The sequence below is a fragment of the Microtus ochrogaster genome, chromosome 7 (assembly GCF_000317375.1).
Source record: "Microtus ochrogaster isolate Prairie Vole_2 chromosome 7, MicOch1.0, whole genome shotgun sequence".
In the NCBI taxonomy this organism is placed as follows: domain Eukaryota; kingdom Metazoa; phylum Chordata; class Mammalia; order Rodentia; family Cricetidae; genus Microtus; species Microtus ochrogaster.
In genome coordinates, this window is record NC_022014.1 from 37,146,424 (window position 1) to 37,161,588 (window position 15,165).

Sequence of the window (15,165 nt, forward strand, 5' to 3'; positions counted from 1 at the left end):
CCAGGGGGAGTCTGGGAGTTGTAGTTTTCCAAAAGAACAACACTGACTAGTTTTCAGACACGTCAGACTCGGCCTTCCCAGTCTCCACAGATGTGATATAGTGGTTATTTTGTTTCCTGTCAGGCCATTTGCAAGAGTAGGTAGCCCCCACTTTTGTTGGCTGTGCTGCATTCTTGGGGAGTACCAAGTTCTCTTGATGTCAGCCTGGGATTATGGGCTGAGAGTCCAGTGTGGCTCTAAGCGAGGCTTCTATTTGCAGCCCCACTCAGGCTTTCCCTTTGTGTGTTCTCAGGTTTGCTTACAGCGTGCCCCACTGGAGAGTACAAAGTACTTCTGGTGCAGCTGAGCAGTCAGGGCACGGCAGACCCAGGGATTCACATGACGTCTTGACTTGTGCCCTCCTTTTCTTAAAGAATAATGACATTTGTTTCAGCCTCTAAAATTTGCTTTCCTTTGATTTGACACATACAAGAAACAAACAAAAAAAAGTGCTTTTGCGAATTTCTTAGATATTGACTCAGTATTTAAAAAATAAAGAACAGCAATGCCTCCTTGTTTTCTCTTGTGTCTTCTGTCTTTGATAGCCTCTGGTTCTGGCCTTGTCATGGCTTCCAGACGTTTAGTACCATTCTTGGGTTTCTACTAGTTTTAAGTTCTATTCAGAGATCTCCAGGTAGTTCATTCTGGTTTCCAGTGCTCTGATTGGCCCCACCTCTGTCCCCATCCTTCTGTTTACTTCCCAAAGAAGACTGATAACTTTCCAAGGTAGCTGGGGATGCTTGCTTCGCATGTAAAGCTTGCATATTTCAGTTCCAGGCTAGAAAGTAAGTATTAATCAGCCAAGTGTGATAGCATATGTAATTTGGGAGGCTGAGGCAGGGGAATTGTGATCTTGAGAACAATTTGGACTTAACAAGATTGCCTGTCTGTGTAGAAAAGGGTATACGCACCCTTCCGTTACTTACAAGATAGTGCTGGAGCCTTTAAAACTCCCATAGTCTGAACGTTTTTTTTTTTTTTCCCTTTTTGTTTTCCTTCCTCAAATAGTTTAAATCTTATTATGTAGCCGAGGCTGGTCTCAAGACACTCAAATCTCCGCTTCTTAGCTTCCTTAGTAACTTCAGTCCCATTTCTCCCCATGCCCCCATTTCTTTCTTTTTTGAATGAGAGATAGAACCCAGGGTGGGTTAAGTAACCTGTGCCACTGAACTTTAGCCTTAGGCCTGAAGTTCGTACTGCTCATGGTATGACTCTCCAGAACAGCTGGTGAGTTCAGCTTTGCTGTGGGTTGGAATTATATCCATTTGATTTGGTTATAACTGGTTATTTCACATGCTTGAGAAACTTCTTTAAAGATTTATTTACTTGCTACTTAATGTTTTTTTTTAAAATATTTATTTATTTATTTATTATGTATACAATGTTCTGTCTGTGTGTATCCCTGCAGGCCAGAAGAGGGCACCAGACCTCATTACAGATGGTTGTGAGCCACCATGTGGTTGCTGGGAATTGAACTCAGGACCTTTGGAAGAGCAGGCAATGCTCTTAACTGCTGAGCCATCTCTCCAGCCCTACTTAATGTTTTTTGAAATAGGGTCTCACTATTCAGCTCTGACTGTCCTGGGAGTCACTTTGTAGACCAAGCTGGCTTCTAACTCAGAAATCTGCCTGCCTCTGCCTCCCCAAGTGCTGGTTTTAAAGGTGTAAGCTGCTGCCACCTAACTTAAAGATTTACTTTTATTTTTTATTGTTTTGCCCATGTGTTTGTGTGTATGGTGTATGTATATGTGTGTGTGCGCACGCACGCGCGCACACACACACACACACACACACACACACACGTCTGGTACCTACAGAGACTGGAAGAGGCCTTCAGGTTCCCTGGGTTGTCATGTAGATCCTGGAAATTAAACCTGTGTCTCTAAGATAGGCTAGGCATGTTTGCTGGGTCTCAAATCAAGTGGCACACCTCAGAGTTCTGGACATTAAGTGTATCTGAACAGGACTACTGACTTTGGCACAGCTGGTTAAGCTGAGAAATGCTCATTGAAAATCAGAGGTTTCTTTTTTCCTTTTGTGAGAACTATCCCTTCTTTTGCAGTTTTTCACATTGTGAGTGAAAAACCTAATTAAATCAAATGTACAGTCCCTCTGATTTTATAGTCACAGAGATTTTATCTGTCTTCTGATAAATTTTAGTGATTCATGTGAGTTGACCAGATGGTAGAGAGGCAGAACATGCCGGCTGTCAGAAAAAGCCTGTGCTGTGGTCTCAGGCAGAGACAGACTCCTCAGCATATTTGAGTGAGCAGAGAAGGCACCTGAAGCTTTGAGTTGTTTTCTTCTTACTCCATGTTGGTGTATGCTCTGTGTCTCCTTTTCGTTTGCCTATTTTTGACGTTCCCATTGCCTGTTTGAGTCTTGGAGAAGGAAGCTAGGGATGTCAGGTGTTTCTCTGACAGAAACACCACAGCAATCCAGGGAGAGGAAGGTCCATGCAGATGCCAGGTTCTGGGCTGCATGAGGATGTGTAGGGAGGAAGGTCCTAGTCTGTTGCAGTAGCCAGCCAACTGTAACAGTGCGTGTTTTACATCTGTAATGGCAAGAACCATCTCTTAGACAACAGGCCACAGGGACTGAGCACCTGTAGCAGGGCTGGTTAGAGCCCTTGCTTCCCCTTCAGTTTTCAGTTGTCCTGGGAATCTTCTGGGTTTAGGTTTCTAACAGCCTTAGTTGTCCTGGAACTAGCTCCTATAGAGCAGACTGACCTCAAACTCAGAGATCCACCTGCCTTTGCCTCCTGAATGCTGGGATTAAAGGGGGTTTGGTTTTTTTTTTTAATTTTTTTTTTATTTTTTAAATTTCACTAATGAAGAAACTATCTCCTGCTTAGTTGTGACCTTGAGGATAGGAATACTTGTTTATTCCATGTTGGGTACAGTGCTAGATGCTGGGTAGTCACTGGGAATGGGATAGATTGTGGTCACTGTATTCTAGGACCAGTGCCTCATGCTGGAGTTGTGGACCTTGCTCTAGCTTTTTCTTGTCTGGAGGAGGAAAGGAGATGAGTGTGGGTTGGAGCCTGTGACTTTAGCTCTGGGTCTCTGCTTCTCTGAGATGAGGGGTTAGGTTTGACCCTGATCACGTGCTTGGCTCCTGAAAGCTGGGGTAGGTGGGTAATGGGAGGTAGTGGTGTTGTAGGTCGTTAGCTTTGCTCTGAAGAGCAGTCGGTACTTCACTAATTCGCACTTAGGGTCACAGAGAAATGGTTCTTAAGGAGAATTTTTCAGGCAGTTAGGGGTTTGTGAACCAAAACCCAACTTTAAAGGCATGGACAGGCACTTTAGTCTTAAGATATTCTTGAAATGAAACTTTCTTGCCCCCACATGTAAAAAACTCTCAGGACTGGATGACAGTGCATTTCAGTGGTGAGATGTGTGTAGCCCAGAGTTCAGTACCTTCCTCAATACCCTGAGTTTTCTACATTTGGCTTTTGGTTGGTAGTGAACATAGAGTCTGCAAAGTAACCACTCCACTGAAAGCCTTAAGAGATTGAACAATGTCACTATGTTTGTTTAAGGTTTAAACTTGAGTTTAAGGGTTATTTAGCATGTGTCATTTAGCTTTGAAAGCAGGATGGATGCATTGCATCCATGGAACTAGGGTGTGTTTTCTCATACAGCTTGTGTTGGGCTCTCATCACCAGTGTTCTTATCAGAGCAATGTGTTTCCTTTTTCTTTCTAGGGCATGGCTTGCAGCTTCTGGGACCTGAGGATTTGGAGGAGGAAATGACTATTGAACATCTTTCTGTTCCCTCTTCATTACGACACTGAAGCTCTTCCTAGAGTACAGACTCAGGGGAAAGAAAAGTTTCTCTTGAAGGGCTTTATATTTCTGACAACAGATAAAAATGACAACTTCATCTATCAGACGGCAGATGAAAAACATTGTGAACAATTACTCAGAGGCTGAAATCAAAGTTCGGGAAGCCACCTCCAATGACCCGTGGGGCCCATCTAGCTCTCTGATGACCGAGATTGCTGACCTGACCTACAATGTGGTGGCTTTTTCGGAGATCATGAGCATGGTTTGGAAGCGACTTAATGACCATGGCAAGAACTGGCGGCATGTGTACAAGGCCCTGACACTGCTGGACTACCTTATCAAAACTGGTTCTGAGCGGGTAGCCCAGCAGTGCCGTGAGAACATCTTTGCCATTCAGACTCTGAAGGACTTCCAGTACATTGACCGTGATGGCAAAGATCAGGGTATCAATGTGCGAGAGAAATCAAAGCAGCTGGTCGCTCTCCTCAAAGATGAGGAGCGATTGAAGACTGAGAGGGTCCAGGCTCTCAAAACCAAAGAGCGCATGGCTCAGGTGGCCACTGGCGTGGGCAGCAACCAGATTACCTTCGGCCGTGGCTCCAGCCAGCCCAACCTTTCTACTAGCTACTCGGAGCAGGAGTATGGCAAGGCTGGGGGCTCACCGGCCTCCTACCATGGCTGTGAGTAACTAAAGTACCCCACCTTTGCTCAAGTTCTGAGTGTAGGTGCTGGGTTGAGAAGGTAGTGGCTGTCACAAGGTTCCATTCTGTCCTCAGTTTTCAGCTTCTGATCACCCAGGTGACAGTTTCTTTGATCTAGATTGAGTTAGTCACAAAGGGGCTTTTGGTCCCCAGGCTGCTCTGTGGGTCTTAGGCAAGGTTGTGCCCATGCTTCTTAGGTTCTTGGGAGAAAGTGGGCTCTATGGCCAGCCTCACCAGACTGTTTTTCTTGGTCTAAGAATGTCTGTCAGCAAAGCAGTTGTCTTGTTCCTGCCCTGACCTGTAGGGAGCCAAATACCTGGTAGCCAGGAGGAAACAAGCTTGCGCTTCGGGATCTTAGACTTAGTGTCTTTCCACTGAGTTGCAGGTCTCTGAAATGGCTTGGTGTTTACCATTATGGTTCATTATTCAGAGTGTTGAGGGTGGATGTCTCTGTTTCACCTAGAGGAACACTCCATAGCTCAGCATCAGCAAGACATCCTCACATGTGGAAAAGAGTCTGGAATTTGATTTGGTTGCATGGCTGGGTCTGCACTGCACAGGACTGATGTATGTTCTGATTGTATGTGGTGGATCACTTTGGATCTTTGTCCTCCGTTCAGAAGAGGTTTCAGGGAGAGGAAATGGTGTTTGGTTTCTGATCCAGCTGGACTCCTGGGCTCTGCCAGGAAGTGATCCAAGGCACAATGTTTATCCTCTGTTCTTAGGGCTGGGCAGCCACTGAGGACCCTGAACTCGAGAGAAAGGTGGCTCAGGTAGTTCTTGTATGCATAAGCTTTATCTTCTGGCAGCAGAAACAGGTTCCAAAACAATACCTTTGGGATTAGTATATAATGTCAGCATAACAGAACCTTTTTTGTTTTTGTTTTCTGAGAGTGGGTTTCCCTAGGTAGTCAGGCTGACTGCAAACTTGCTGTCTTCCTTCTGCAACCTCCAGAGTGCTGGGTGACAGGTATGTGTTATGTGCATGACTTATATGGCAGAACACTTTTCGTTCTTAATAGTTTTGCTACTTGCCAGCACTTCCTGCTTTTGTATATTAGGTTTCAATCTGATTTTGGACCACTGTTAGAATTTTGAGAAATGTATTGCATATCAAAGTCAAGCTTCCTGCCTCTAGGAATTCTAAGTTATTAGATTGGCAGGTTAGCATTTTCTTGTTGTATTTGTGGTTATTGTATTTTTTTTTGAGTTTGAGTTGCTTTCTCTAAGTAATGATGACTTATGAGATCACTTATACCTAAAGATAATTTTAAATCTCCTGAAATCTCCCTAGATTAAGTTCCATCCCAAAGTAAATAAATAACTAAATTTAAAAAGATCAGCCTATTATAGGAGAATTGTTTTATTTTCCTCAAGAACCTTCCTGTGGAGGATACAAAGTGGCTAGAACCACCCTAGTTGATGAACAGGGTAGAACAAGATGGGAGTGTGGGAGCCTGGCTGCTTCATCAGGTTCTTCTTATGCCCTGCCTGAGCTCCTTAGCCATAGACCCTGCCTGGCTTCTAAGGTTCTGATGCTCTAGCTCTGAATGCTCCTATTTTCTCGACTTTGCTCCTGAGCTGCAATCCAGGGATAGAAGGTGGCAACAGGCTCTTCATTACTTCCAAGCACAGGGGACTGACTGCATGGATAAGGCAGGACCCTGGGTGGCCTTGGCCTATGTCCCCTGTGTGCTGCTGTACAGCCTCTAATGGTGTGTCTCTTTTTGTGTATGTGTGTGTGTGTCCCTGCCCAACAGCACCAGAGGCCTCGCTGTGCCCCCAGCACCGCACAGGGGCCATGCTGGGTCAGAGTGAGGAGCTGCAGCCACTGAGCCAGCGCCACCCCTGCCTGCCGCACCTGGGGCTAGCCTCCCGTCCAAATGGCGACTGGGCCCAGCCCTGCCTCACTTGTGACCGCGCAGCCCGAGGTGGGACAGCGGTTTGCTTTTCTTCCTAGAAATGCCATGCAGCTTGCTGAGGGTGGGACTTGTCATGCCAGTACAGCCAACTCTCTACCTGTCTCCTGCTGGACCTCCTGTCTAGCGTCTAGCCTGGACTCCTTTCTGCCTCTCTTTCCTGGAGCTTGCTGCCCTGTCCTCCCCTACTCACAGTCATGTTCCACTTGCTTGAAGGGGAGCTGCTTAGTGGGTAGGCATGGGCAATGGCCCTATCTTCCCCATATCCCTTGTTCTACAGAGGGTAATCTGCTGCCTGCCAGGACACTGGTGGCAGTAGACCTAGGTGCTTGGCTTTTTGAGATAGAAATGTGTGCTTTCAGTTTCTGAAAGCTGGTAGCTGACCCTCGGTGACCACTGGAAGCCCTCATTCATTCCCAGTGTAGAAGTAGACACCTTGTAGAGCATTCAGTGGGATTATTTTTGCTTTCCAGTGGACTGTTATCATTGCTGAAATCCCCATTGCCACAATTAACAGAGAGTTAGCTGTACTGTCAATTCTAGGTCACTGTGTTTGAAGAGACTGAATTGAATGGGTAACTAAAAATGGGGCTTCTCTTTTGCCTAATTAATAATGCATCCTGGTCAGAGCTACACTGTTGCAGGTTAAACTGAAACAGATTTTCACTGTTGCTCACAAGAAAATGCTCTCAGTCTAATCTCCCTTTGGTTATAAATGGGTTCCCCTTTTGAGAAGAAAGCTTTCTCTTCTACTCTTGCCCAAGGGGCACCAACAGCAAGCCTTTGTGCAATGTCCCTGATAAGGTGGCTAGCCTCTATTGAGCCCTGGAGACAGTTCCTGTTCATTCATGCCTCATTAATATTACAGCTTATTTAACTTGGGTATTTGTGTGATCACTATATTTAGTTCTGGAATATTTTCCATTGTTTCCTGTCTTCTAAGAGTTTGTATGGGGTGGTGGCTTTTTCTGACATTTGAAGAAGCAAGGAGGACCAGCTTTGCACAGCAACTGATGCCAAGGTCAGAAACTTGTTTGGAGGGGGTTCCCAATGACATGGAAGTTGCATACTCATTTCTTTGCCATCACTCACTTAGGATCTGTTCTGGCAGGTCCTCCTAGAGCTCCATGGAGCTTCCTCTCCTTTTCCTCTGCCCTAGGCTGGGACTCAGGTGAGTGTTTGTGAGGGGTTGCACGTAGGGCCCTAGCTGTGCTGATCCACGGTAGGTAGCACGATGGTGCTTGAGGTTAGCTTTCTTTCACAAGCCTGTTGTCTTTGATTCCCCTTCTACTCACTGTCGTCAAATTTGTAGATAAGACCTTAGAAATCTGTCAAGTTCTGTTCTTTATCTCATCCATGACTTGTGTTCAGTGCTAGCTTCTGTTTGATTTCCTTGACCTCAACCTCTTTATTTCCACCCACCCTTCATATTTATAAACTCTGGTTCTGGGTCCCATAAGTACTGATTCCTTGCAGGATCTTTTCTGATCATCCCTGACCTTTGACATTCTTGAGAGGTCCTGGGAGAGTCTGGATGGAGCAAAATGAGTTGACCTGGAGGGATTGTAGGACAGGGCCTTCCTAACTCCAGATAGAAATTCTTAATTCTGTCACTGTGCTGACCTTGTCGTAGGTCACATACTTAGCCCAGTGGACTGGCATCTGTATGAAAAAAGGCTTTTAGCTTTTGCACAATGAGGAAGGGATTAGTGGTCAGGCCCCTAACCCGAGACATTTGAAAAGGGTTGGGAGAATTCTGCTGGCTGGAGGTAGGCAGATCCTTTCAGGAACATTTCTGCTTTATTAGGCTGGAGATGCTGGGACTGGTAGAGATAAGCCAAGAAGACTAATTGGAGGCCTGAATCACACTGAGGTGGAAAGGAGACAAGCCCAGCTTTGAGGCCTCAGAACTCAGTATCTAGGAAACAGGGAATAGGATTATGGGTATAGCAGTCTAGGGATTGCTCGTCAGAGTGCAATGCAAGAGCGGGCGGGTTACTGGATGGAGAGGCAGTTGGTTCTGTCTGAGCTAGTGCTTCTTTCTACCTGTGCACTACTAGCTTTCCTTGATGCTCATATTCATAAAAAGGCTGGGCCTCTGCCCGTCTCTGTTGACCACCTTCATCTGCCCAGGTATGCAGTTGGTGCTCGAGACTGCTGTGATGTCAACAGAAGCCAAGTAGTCCAGAGTAGTCTCTCAGGCTCAGAAGGTTGGAATTTGCTCCAGATCATAGAGGTGACAGCCATCTTGGATTGGAGTGCAGATGTGAGAAGCCCGCTTGTTGGCCTACCTGAGGCCCTGATCACTGTGTATTGTGGGACTTGCCAAGCTACAGCTGTGAAGAGATTGAGCAGGTTGTTGGGGAGTGATGAAAATCTGCATCAATGGGGTGGCCAAGGGGCATGGAAGAAAGAATTTTTTCTTTATTGAAGGCCAAGGCCTGGAGAAGGAAGATGGCTGTCGTCTGATCTGATAGTGTCAGCTTAAGGTTAGCCAGTGTTCCTCCTGCCTCCTGTCTCTCCTGCTTGTTCTGGTGCCCAGTCCATTGGTGTCACGGGTTACTTTGCTGATTGCCTGAATCAGCCTCTGGAGCCAGAGCTGCTGCTGAATCCCAATAAAAGCCAGGAAACAGTTCGTTGGTGCTTGGTTTCTTGAGGAAAGTTGAACTACCAGAGTTCCTGTTCTTTAAAAGGAAGGAAGGGAGGAAGGAGAGGAAAGCAGATGAGGAGGTTGCTGCCTTAGAGTACTTTGTAGTCCGTGTTGATGGTGGGCTTTGTCCTGGCTGGGTGCTGTTACTTCTCGTCTCAGAATGACAAGAACCCCTCCTGTCTAGAGGAGGCCTTTAGTACCCCAATTGTGATTTCCAATTCCTAGGGAAGTTCCAAGGAAATGTCAGGGTTTCTTGAGCTTCAGCGATCTGTGCAGACTGCCCTCTTATACCTTGGCAGGCTTACCAGGTGATTATGTCCTTTTCATGTCTTTGCTGGGCTTGTTTCACAGAGGATTTGAGTTGGCTTACAAAACACATGCAATGCCACAGGATTAGCTAGATTCTAGAAGGCAGTGGGACAAAGGGAAAACTAGCGAGACATGTTTTACACAGTTCTAGAGATGGATCCAAATTTCCCTTTGAATAGCCTAGCCTCTGACATCAAATTGGGCAATTTCTCTTTGGTTTCTGAACAAGGATCCAAAGGAGGTAAAAAGAAAGCCAGGTGCTTACTGTGCCTGTGCAGGTAGGAGGGCAGGGGTTGGGAGTAGCTGCCCCAGACGCTGCACCACCCAGTAAGAATGACATTCTATAGCTGCCTATGGCTGTCACCACACAGTTCTACCAACCCTGGCAAATTGCAGACTGCCTTTTCACTCTCTGGTGGCCTAGCAGGAGTGCAAAGGGAGTCCACAGTCTTTTGAGGTCAGTATGGCCATTGAGTTTTCCCCACAGCAGATTTTGGATGTGGGTGTGTGTGGGTGTATGTAAGTCAGGTGGTTAAGGAGCCTGGTCAGATCCATTCAGTCAGATACTTCATGAATGTAAGTAGACCTTAGTTGTTTTTTGGTTTTAATTGGGATATTAGGGGCAGGAAGATCAGGGGTTCAAGGCCATTTTTGGCCACATAGTTAGGTAGAGGTCATCCTGAGCTACATGAGACCCTGTCTCAAATAAAACCCACACTCACAAAGGTTGAGTTATGAAGCAGTGTGGCTTGTGTTGCTTTTCTTTTCTCTCTTCTCCCTGTTTTTTGTTTTTTCGAGACAGGGTTTCTCTGTGGCTTTGGAGCCTGTCCTGGAACTAGCTCTTGTAGACCAGGCTGGTCTCAAACTCACAGAGATCCTCCTGACTCTGCCTCCCAAGTGCTGGGATCCCTGTTTTTTAAAATGGCTTTTCCCAGCTTTTAAAATGGCTGTGCAAAAACTTTGATTTTAACATAGTTTTCCCTTTCCTTTCTGTTTCAGTAGTAAGTTATAAATACTTATTCTGCTTTTCAAAGTTCATCAAAAAACTTCCAAAATAGTTCATCTTCATTCTTCAGGGATTATTCATGAACAGGGTAGGTCACTATGTTGTATCTTAAATCCCAGTGCTCTTTTGTACTTCTTGTGGGCCTCAAAAGCCCAGTGTTCTTCTTTTTCAGTGCTGCAGGTATTGTGGCCTCTGGACAGACACAGTAGGGCCTCAGCAGCTTCTTCCTCTGAGTCTCAGGAAGGGCAGGACTTGTGGTCCCTATAACCCACATGTGTACAGTGAAAGCAGTAATTGGTGCATGGGCCAAGCTCCCATTAGCTAACCCGAGCTGTCCACACCCACTTCCACAGTCGTTTTCCATCTATTTTGTAATCACACACACTCTCTTTCCGTCAGAGTTCCCCCATATCCTCTTACGATCCCTTCTACCAAGTCCCCTCTTCCTCCCAACTCTACAGGTCCTACTTCTTGGAGGTGGGACATGACACATTGGGTGATTTTAGTTAGAGCTGTCTGAATGAGCATGATCTTTTTAAAAAATGTGTGTGCTTTAAATATTTTATACACATATGTGTATATCTGAGTATATGTGTATGCACCACATTCATGACTGGTGTCAGCATAGGTTAGAAGAGGCATCAGATCCCCTAGAAATGGAGTTATATATAGTTGGTTGTGAGTCGTCACATGGGTGCTGGGAATCAAACCTGGGTCCTGGAAGGGCTGTCTGTGTTTTTAACTGGTGCACTATTTCTTTAGCCCCCAACCCCTATCCCTTTATAAACAGGGTCTCATGTAGCTCAGACAGGCCTCAAACTGAGTGTGTAGTCGAGGGTAATCTGAACTTCTGATCCTCCTGCCTCTACTCAAGTGGTAGAGTTACAGTCATGCGCCTAGTTTTTGTGGTGCCAGGGTTCAAACTGTGAGTTTACTACACGCCAGGTAAGCTCCCTACCAAACCGAACCCATGTCCAGGAACTTTTAAATGTCCCCAATTGTCCCAAAGCCTGGCCCATAATTGACCATACCTCAAGACAGAAACCCTGTTGGTGGTGTGTGTGGATGCTGCCAGGCTACAAAGCAGCTCTGGGCTGGATTTCATGTCTCACTTCACTTGGCCGTATATTTCTTCCCCTGATGGCCTGTGTCAAGGCCATTTGGAGAGTTAGAGACAGCAGGTGGTCACTCTCTTTTCGGGGCCATCTTCTTCCCATGGGCTCTCCTCTCCTGTAGTAACCTCTTAACAGAAGCATTTCTCTGGGTTCCCACACAAGCCTGTAAGTATTTTAATAGCTGTACACATCATAGTTGTGCCTGGTTATTCTTTTTTTTAATTTTTAATTTTTTTCTGGTTTTTCAATACAGCATTTCTCTGTAGCTTTGGAGCCTGTCCTAGAACTAGCTCTTGTAGACCAAGCTGGCCTTGAACTCACAGAGATCTGCCTGCCTCTCCTGGGAGTAAAGGCATGTACTGCCACCACCCAGCTGTGCCTGGTTGTCCTTAGGATTGAATCCAGAATCACTTGAAGATTTGCTTGCAGTAGTTGTTTATCAGTTGACAGTCATGCTTGTGATACTTGTGTCAGTGAGAATGCCGGGAAAGCATTGTTTTAGTGTATCCACCAGGGAACAATGACACGGAAGTTATCTTTCCCCTCAAAGGATTTTCAGTATAAGGTTGGTATTCACAGATGTCAAAGCTGTAGAGACAAGACTGACTTTGTCTGCCTAAGGATTCCTATTTTAAGCTGGAATGGTAGTATATACCTTTGATTCTAGTACTTGGGAGGCAGGCACAGGTGGATCTCTCTGAGTTCTGGGACAGCCAAGACTACATAGAGAGGCCTGTCTCAAAATAAAACAAGAAAAGATTCCTCCTGTTTTAGTCACTGTTCCCACCAGGCTAATTCAGCCATTTTCAGTGACAGGGGGCTGTACCTGAGGGCATTTTGTGAAACTCTATCATGACTGGCAGCAAACAGGTCTTTGAACAGAACTGAAGATCAGGGTCCACATCCACCAAGGACAGCCAGCCTGACCATATGAACAGACCTGAATTCCATCACAGCATTGTGTACTATACGGATAATAGAGAATTATGGACTAACTATTCATGAGCACATGCCTCGTTTAGAGCGTTTGCTCTTCTGTTCTGTTTTGTTGTGTTGAAACAGAACAGGCCATGCTGTTCTTCCTGCCTATCACCTTACCCTCCCTTCCACCCCACTGCTCCCAGTGTTGAGATTATAGGCATGTGGTACTATGCAGCACTTCATCTTCTCGTTTTTGTTTTTATTGAGACGGGTCTCCAGCAGCCCAGACTGGGTCTCCAGCAGCCCAGACTGGCATCTAACTTAAGACGTAGCCATTGCAGGTCTTGGATTCCCAGAGTACAGGTATATCACCATAGCTGGCTTCATCTGGAGCTCAAGTTGGGGCACCCTGGTCTGCTCAAGTTAGGAAGAATTCCATGGCTTCCTGTGGGGACCAATTTTCAGAGGCCAGAAAAGAACCTTTGAGTGTTCTGCTGTCTATCACTCTCCACTTTGAGTCTGAAACTATGCTGGCAGCCAGCAAGTCAGTGATCCTGTCTCCTTTGCCTCCCCACCTTCAGTGTTGGGTTTACCCGAGAGTACAACTACACCATCTCTGGATGCGAATCATGAGGACTTGAACTCACATCCTCGTGTGTGCTCAGCAAGCATTCTTGAGTTCACTGAGCCCATGTCTAATTCTCAGGGACAGACTTTGAGGGGAGTGTCTATTTTTCTTTGGGTCTCTGTAAGTTGTGAGCCTTCAGATGCTCAGAGTAGGGCCAGGTTAGTTGGTCAGAAGGGTCCATTCAGGCCTGGCTCACAGGAACATCTGTGTTCCCTGTCATGCGCCTGGGCACAAAAGTCTCTTTGTGGGGTTGAGATGCCATCACGAGGCCAGAGTGTCTCTGCTAGAATCGTTTCTCTAAGTAAGCCAAGGCTTGCTGTGCATACTCAGCTGATTGTGCGGATGGATGGTGGCTGTGACTTCTGCCACCTGTGGAACTGAGAGCTGTGCATCCATTTATGAAACCACAGTATCCTTTAATACCTCCTGTCTTGGCGTTCCACACTGATGTCGAAAGGCGTATCTGTAGTGCTGTCTTTGCATCATTCTCACTGCCTTGGTAGTGGTCACAGTAGTATGTTCTGTTTGCATTTGAAGCCAGTCTGGCCTCAAAGTTATGTCCAGCAGTCCTGAAAACCTGAGATGCCTCTTTGCTGCATACAGCAAGTCTGCCTGGAACCCCAACCATTTTTTCCTGTCCCGGTGGATCTCCTGTGACTTGATGGTGCAGGATAAGGCTCATTTTCTGAGCACTCCATGCCAATGTGTCCTTCGTGTTTATTCCTCCGGAGTCCCATTCGGTTGTAAACAGGATGTCGGTGCTGTCTCTGATCTCAGCAGGGTTTGTGACCCCTCCCCCTCCCACTTCACAGTAGGCTCCTGTTCTAGCAGTTTGTACAAAGAAGCCACACCAAGTGGGCAGGAATCCCCCAGGTCTTCCCTGCAGAGAGCTCTCCTCTCTGTCTCACTGCCTTTGTTCCCTCCAGGCTGGGTTGGGCAGTAGAGACCTGAGTGTTCTGATTGGTTGATACTAGTGAGGTTGGAAACAAATCAACCAAAAGTGTACTTTTAAAAAGTATGTTATTAAATCTAATCATGAAAATGGATTTGGAGTTGTTTCATTACCATACACTTGTATTTCTAAAGAGATCCTGTGAAAAGTATAATTGGGATAATGTGTTAGGATGGGATTAGGAAGGACTTTGTCATTACAACTTTTGGTTTGCCTACTCAAGACAGGAGATGTGAGCCAATTGTTTGCTTACAGCACCAGCAACACCACCACCGCAATAAAAGTCTTCTATCTGCTGTGGCCTGGTCCAGGCTGACCATCTAGAAACCATCTTTGTCAGGAGTTATTTCTGACCTCTTAACTTCTGCCAAGAGGCAACTCCTAGGAACCAAGTTTAGGCTAAACATGCAGGAGCAATGTTGCGGTCAGCAGTCTCAGTAGTTACCTTTGCTAGAGTGTGTGAAAGAAGGGAACTATTTATTTTGGGTTTTTTTGAGACAGGGTTTCTCTGTAACAACCTTAGCTGCAAGAAGAAAGTTATTAGTACAGATTAGAACATTTAAGACAGTTGCCCCAAACTATGAAATTGACTTGTTCATCTTTCTGTGTACCAACCCACCTATCCATCCATACATGTAGCCATTCACTGAATAAATGGTTATTGGCTTGAGGGTGAGGACAGACTACTCTGTGGGTCTCAGTGCAGAAGCTATATAGTTGGCAAGCAGAAGAGGAGAGTGTGCTGAGCTACACAGAAACCCAGAGAAGAGCTAAGCCAGGAACCATCAGATGCAGTGTCTTCCTCAGTAGGTAGGCCTCCATCTGCAGATTTTATGGAAGTCGGGAGGGTGTGCAGTGTGCAGAGGAGGAGCACAGTGTGCAGAGTAGTATACTCTGCAGAGGGTACGCATTTAGGCTCATGCTCTTTCATACTCAGGTACATTTAATCCTGTTGTAGTTCAACTGCTGATGTGAAAATCCTTGGGTTAGTATGAATGTAGACTTCGTGGTTTGGGGTCTGTTATCTCATCTAGACTTCTCCACCTCACCCCTTCAATAAAAATAGTCTTTTTTTTTTTTTTGGTTTTTCGAGACAGGGTTTCTCTGTGGTTTTGGAGCCTGTCCTGGAACTAGCTCT

General features: G+C 45.9%; 1 protein-coding gene across 4 annotated transcripts in view; it reads left to right on the forward strand.

Moving 5' to 3' along the window:
* Epn2 (epsin 2) overlaps positions 1 to 15,165 on the forward strand; it is a 66,515-nt gene that overhangs the window by 31,166 nt on the left and 20,184 nt on the right. For 2 of the 4 annotated variants that reach the window (XM_013347426.2, XM_005349907.3), the window contains exons 2-3: positions 3,746 to 4,506; positions 6,288 to 6,458. In XM_013347426.2, the coding sequence (XP_013202880.1) occupies positions 3,912 to 4,506; positions 6,288 to 6,458 (766 nt within the window). In that variant the 5' untranslated portion in view covers positions 3,746 to 3,911. The remainder of the gene's footprint in view (positions 1 to 3,745; positions 4,507 to 6,287; positions 6,459 to 15,165) is intronic. The other 2 variants (XM_005349909.3, XM_005349910.3) reach the window with 1 other exon arrangement.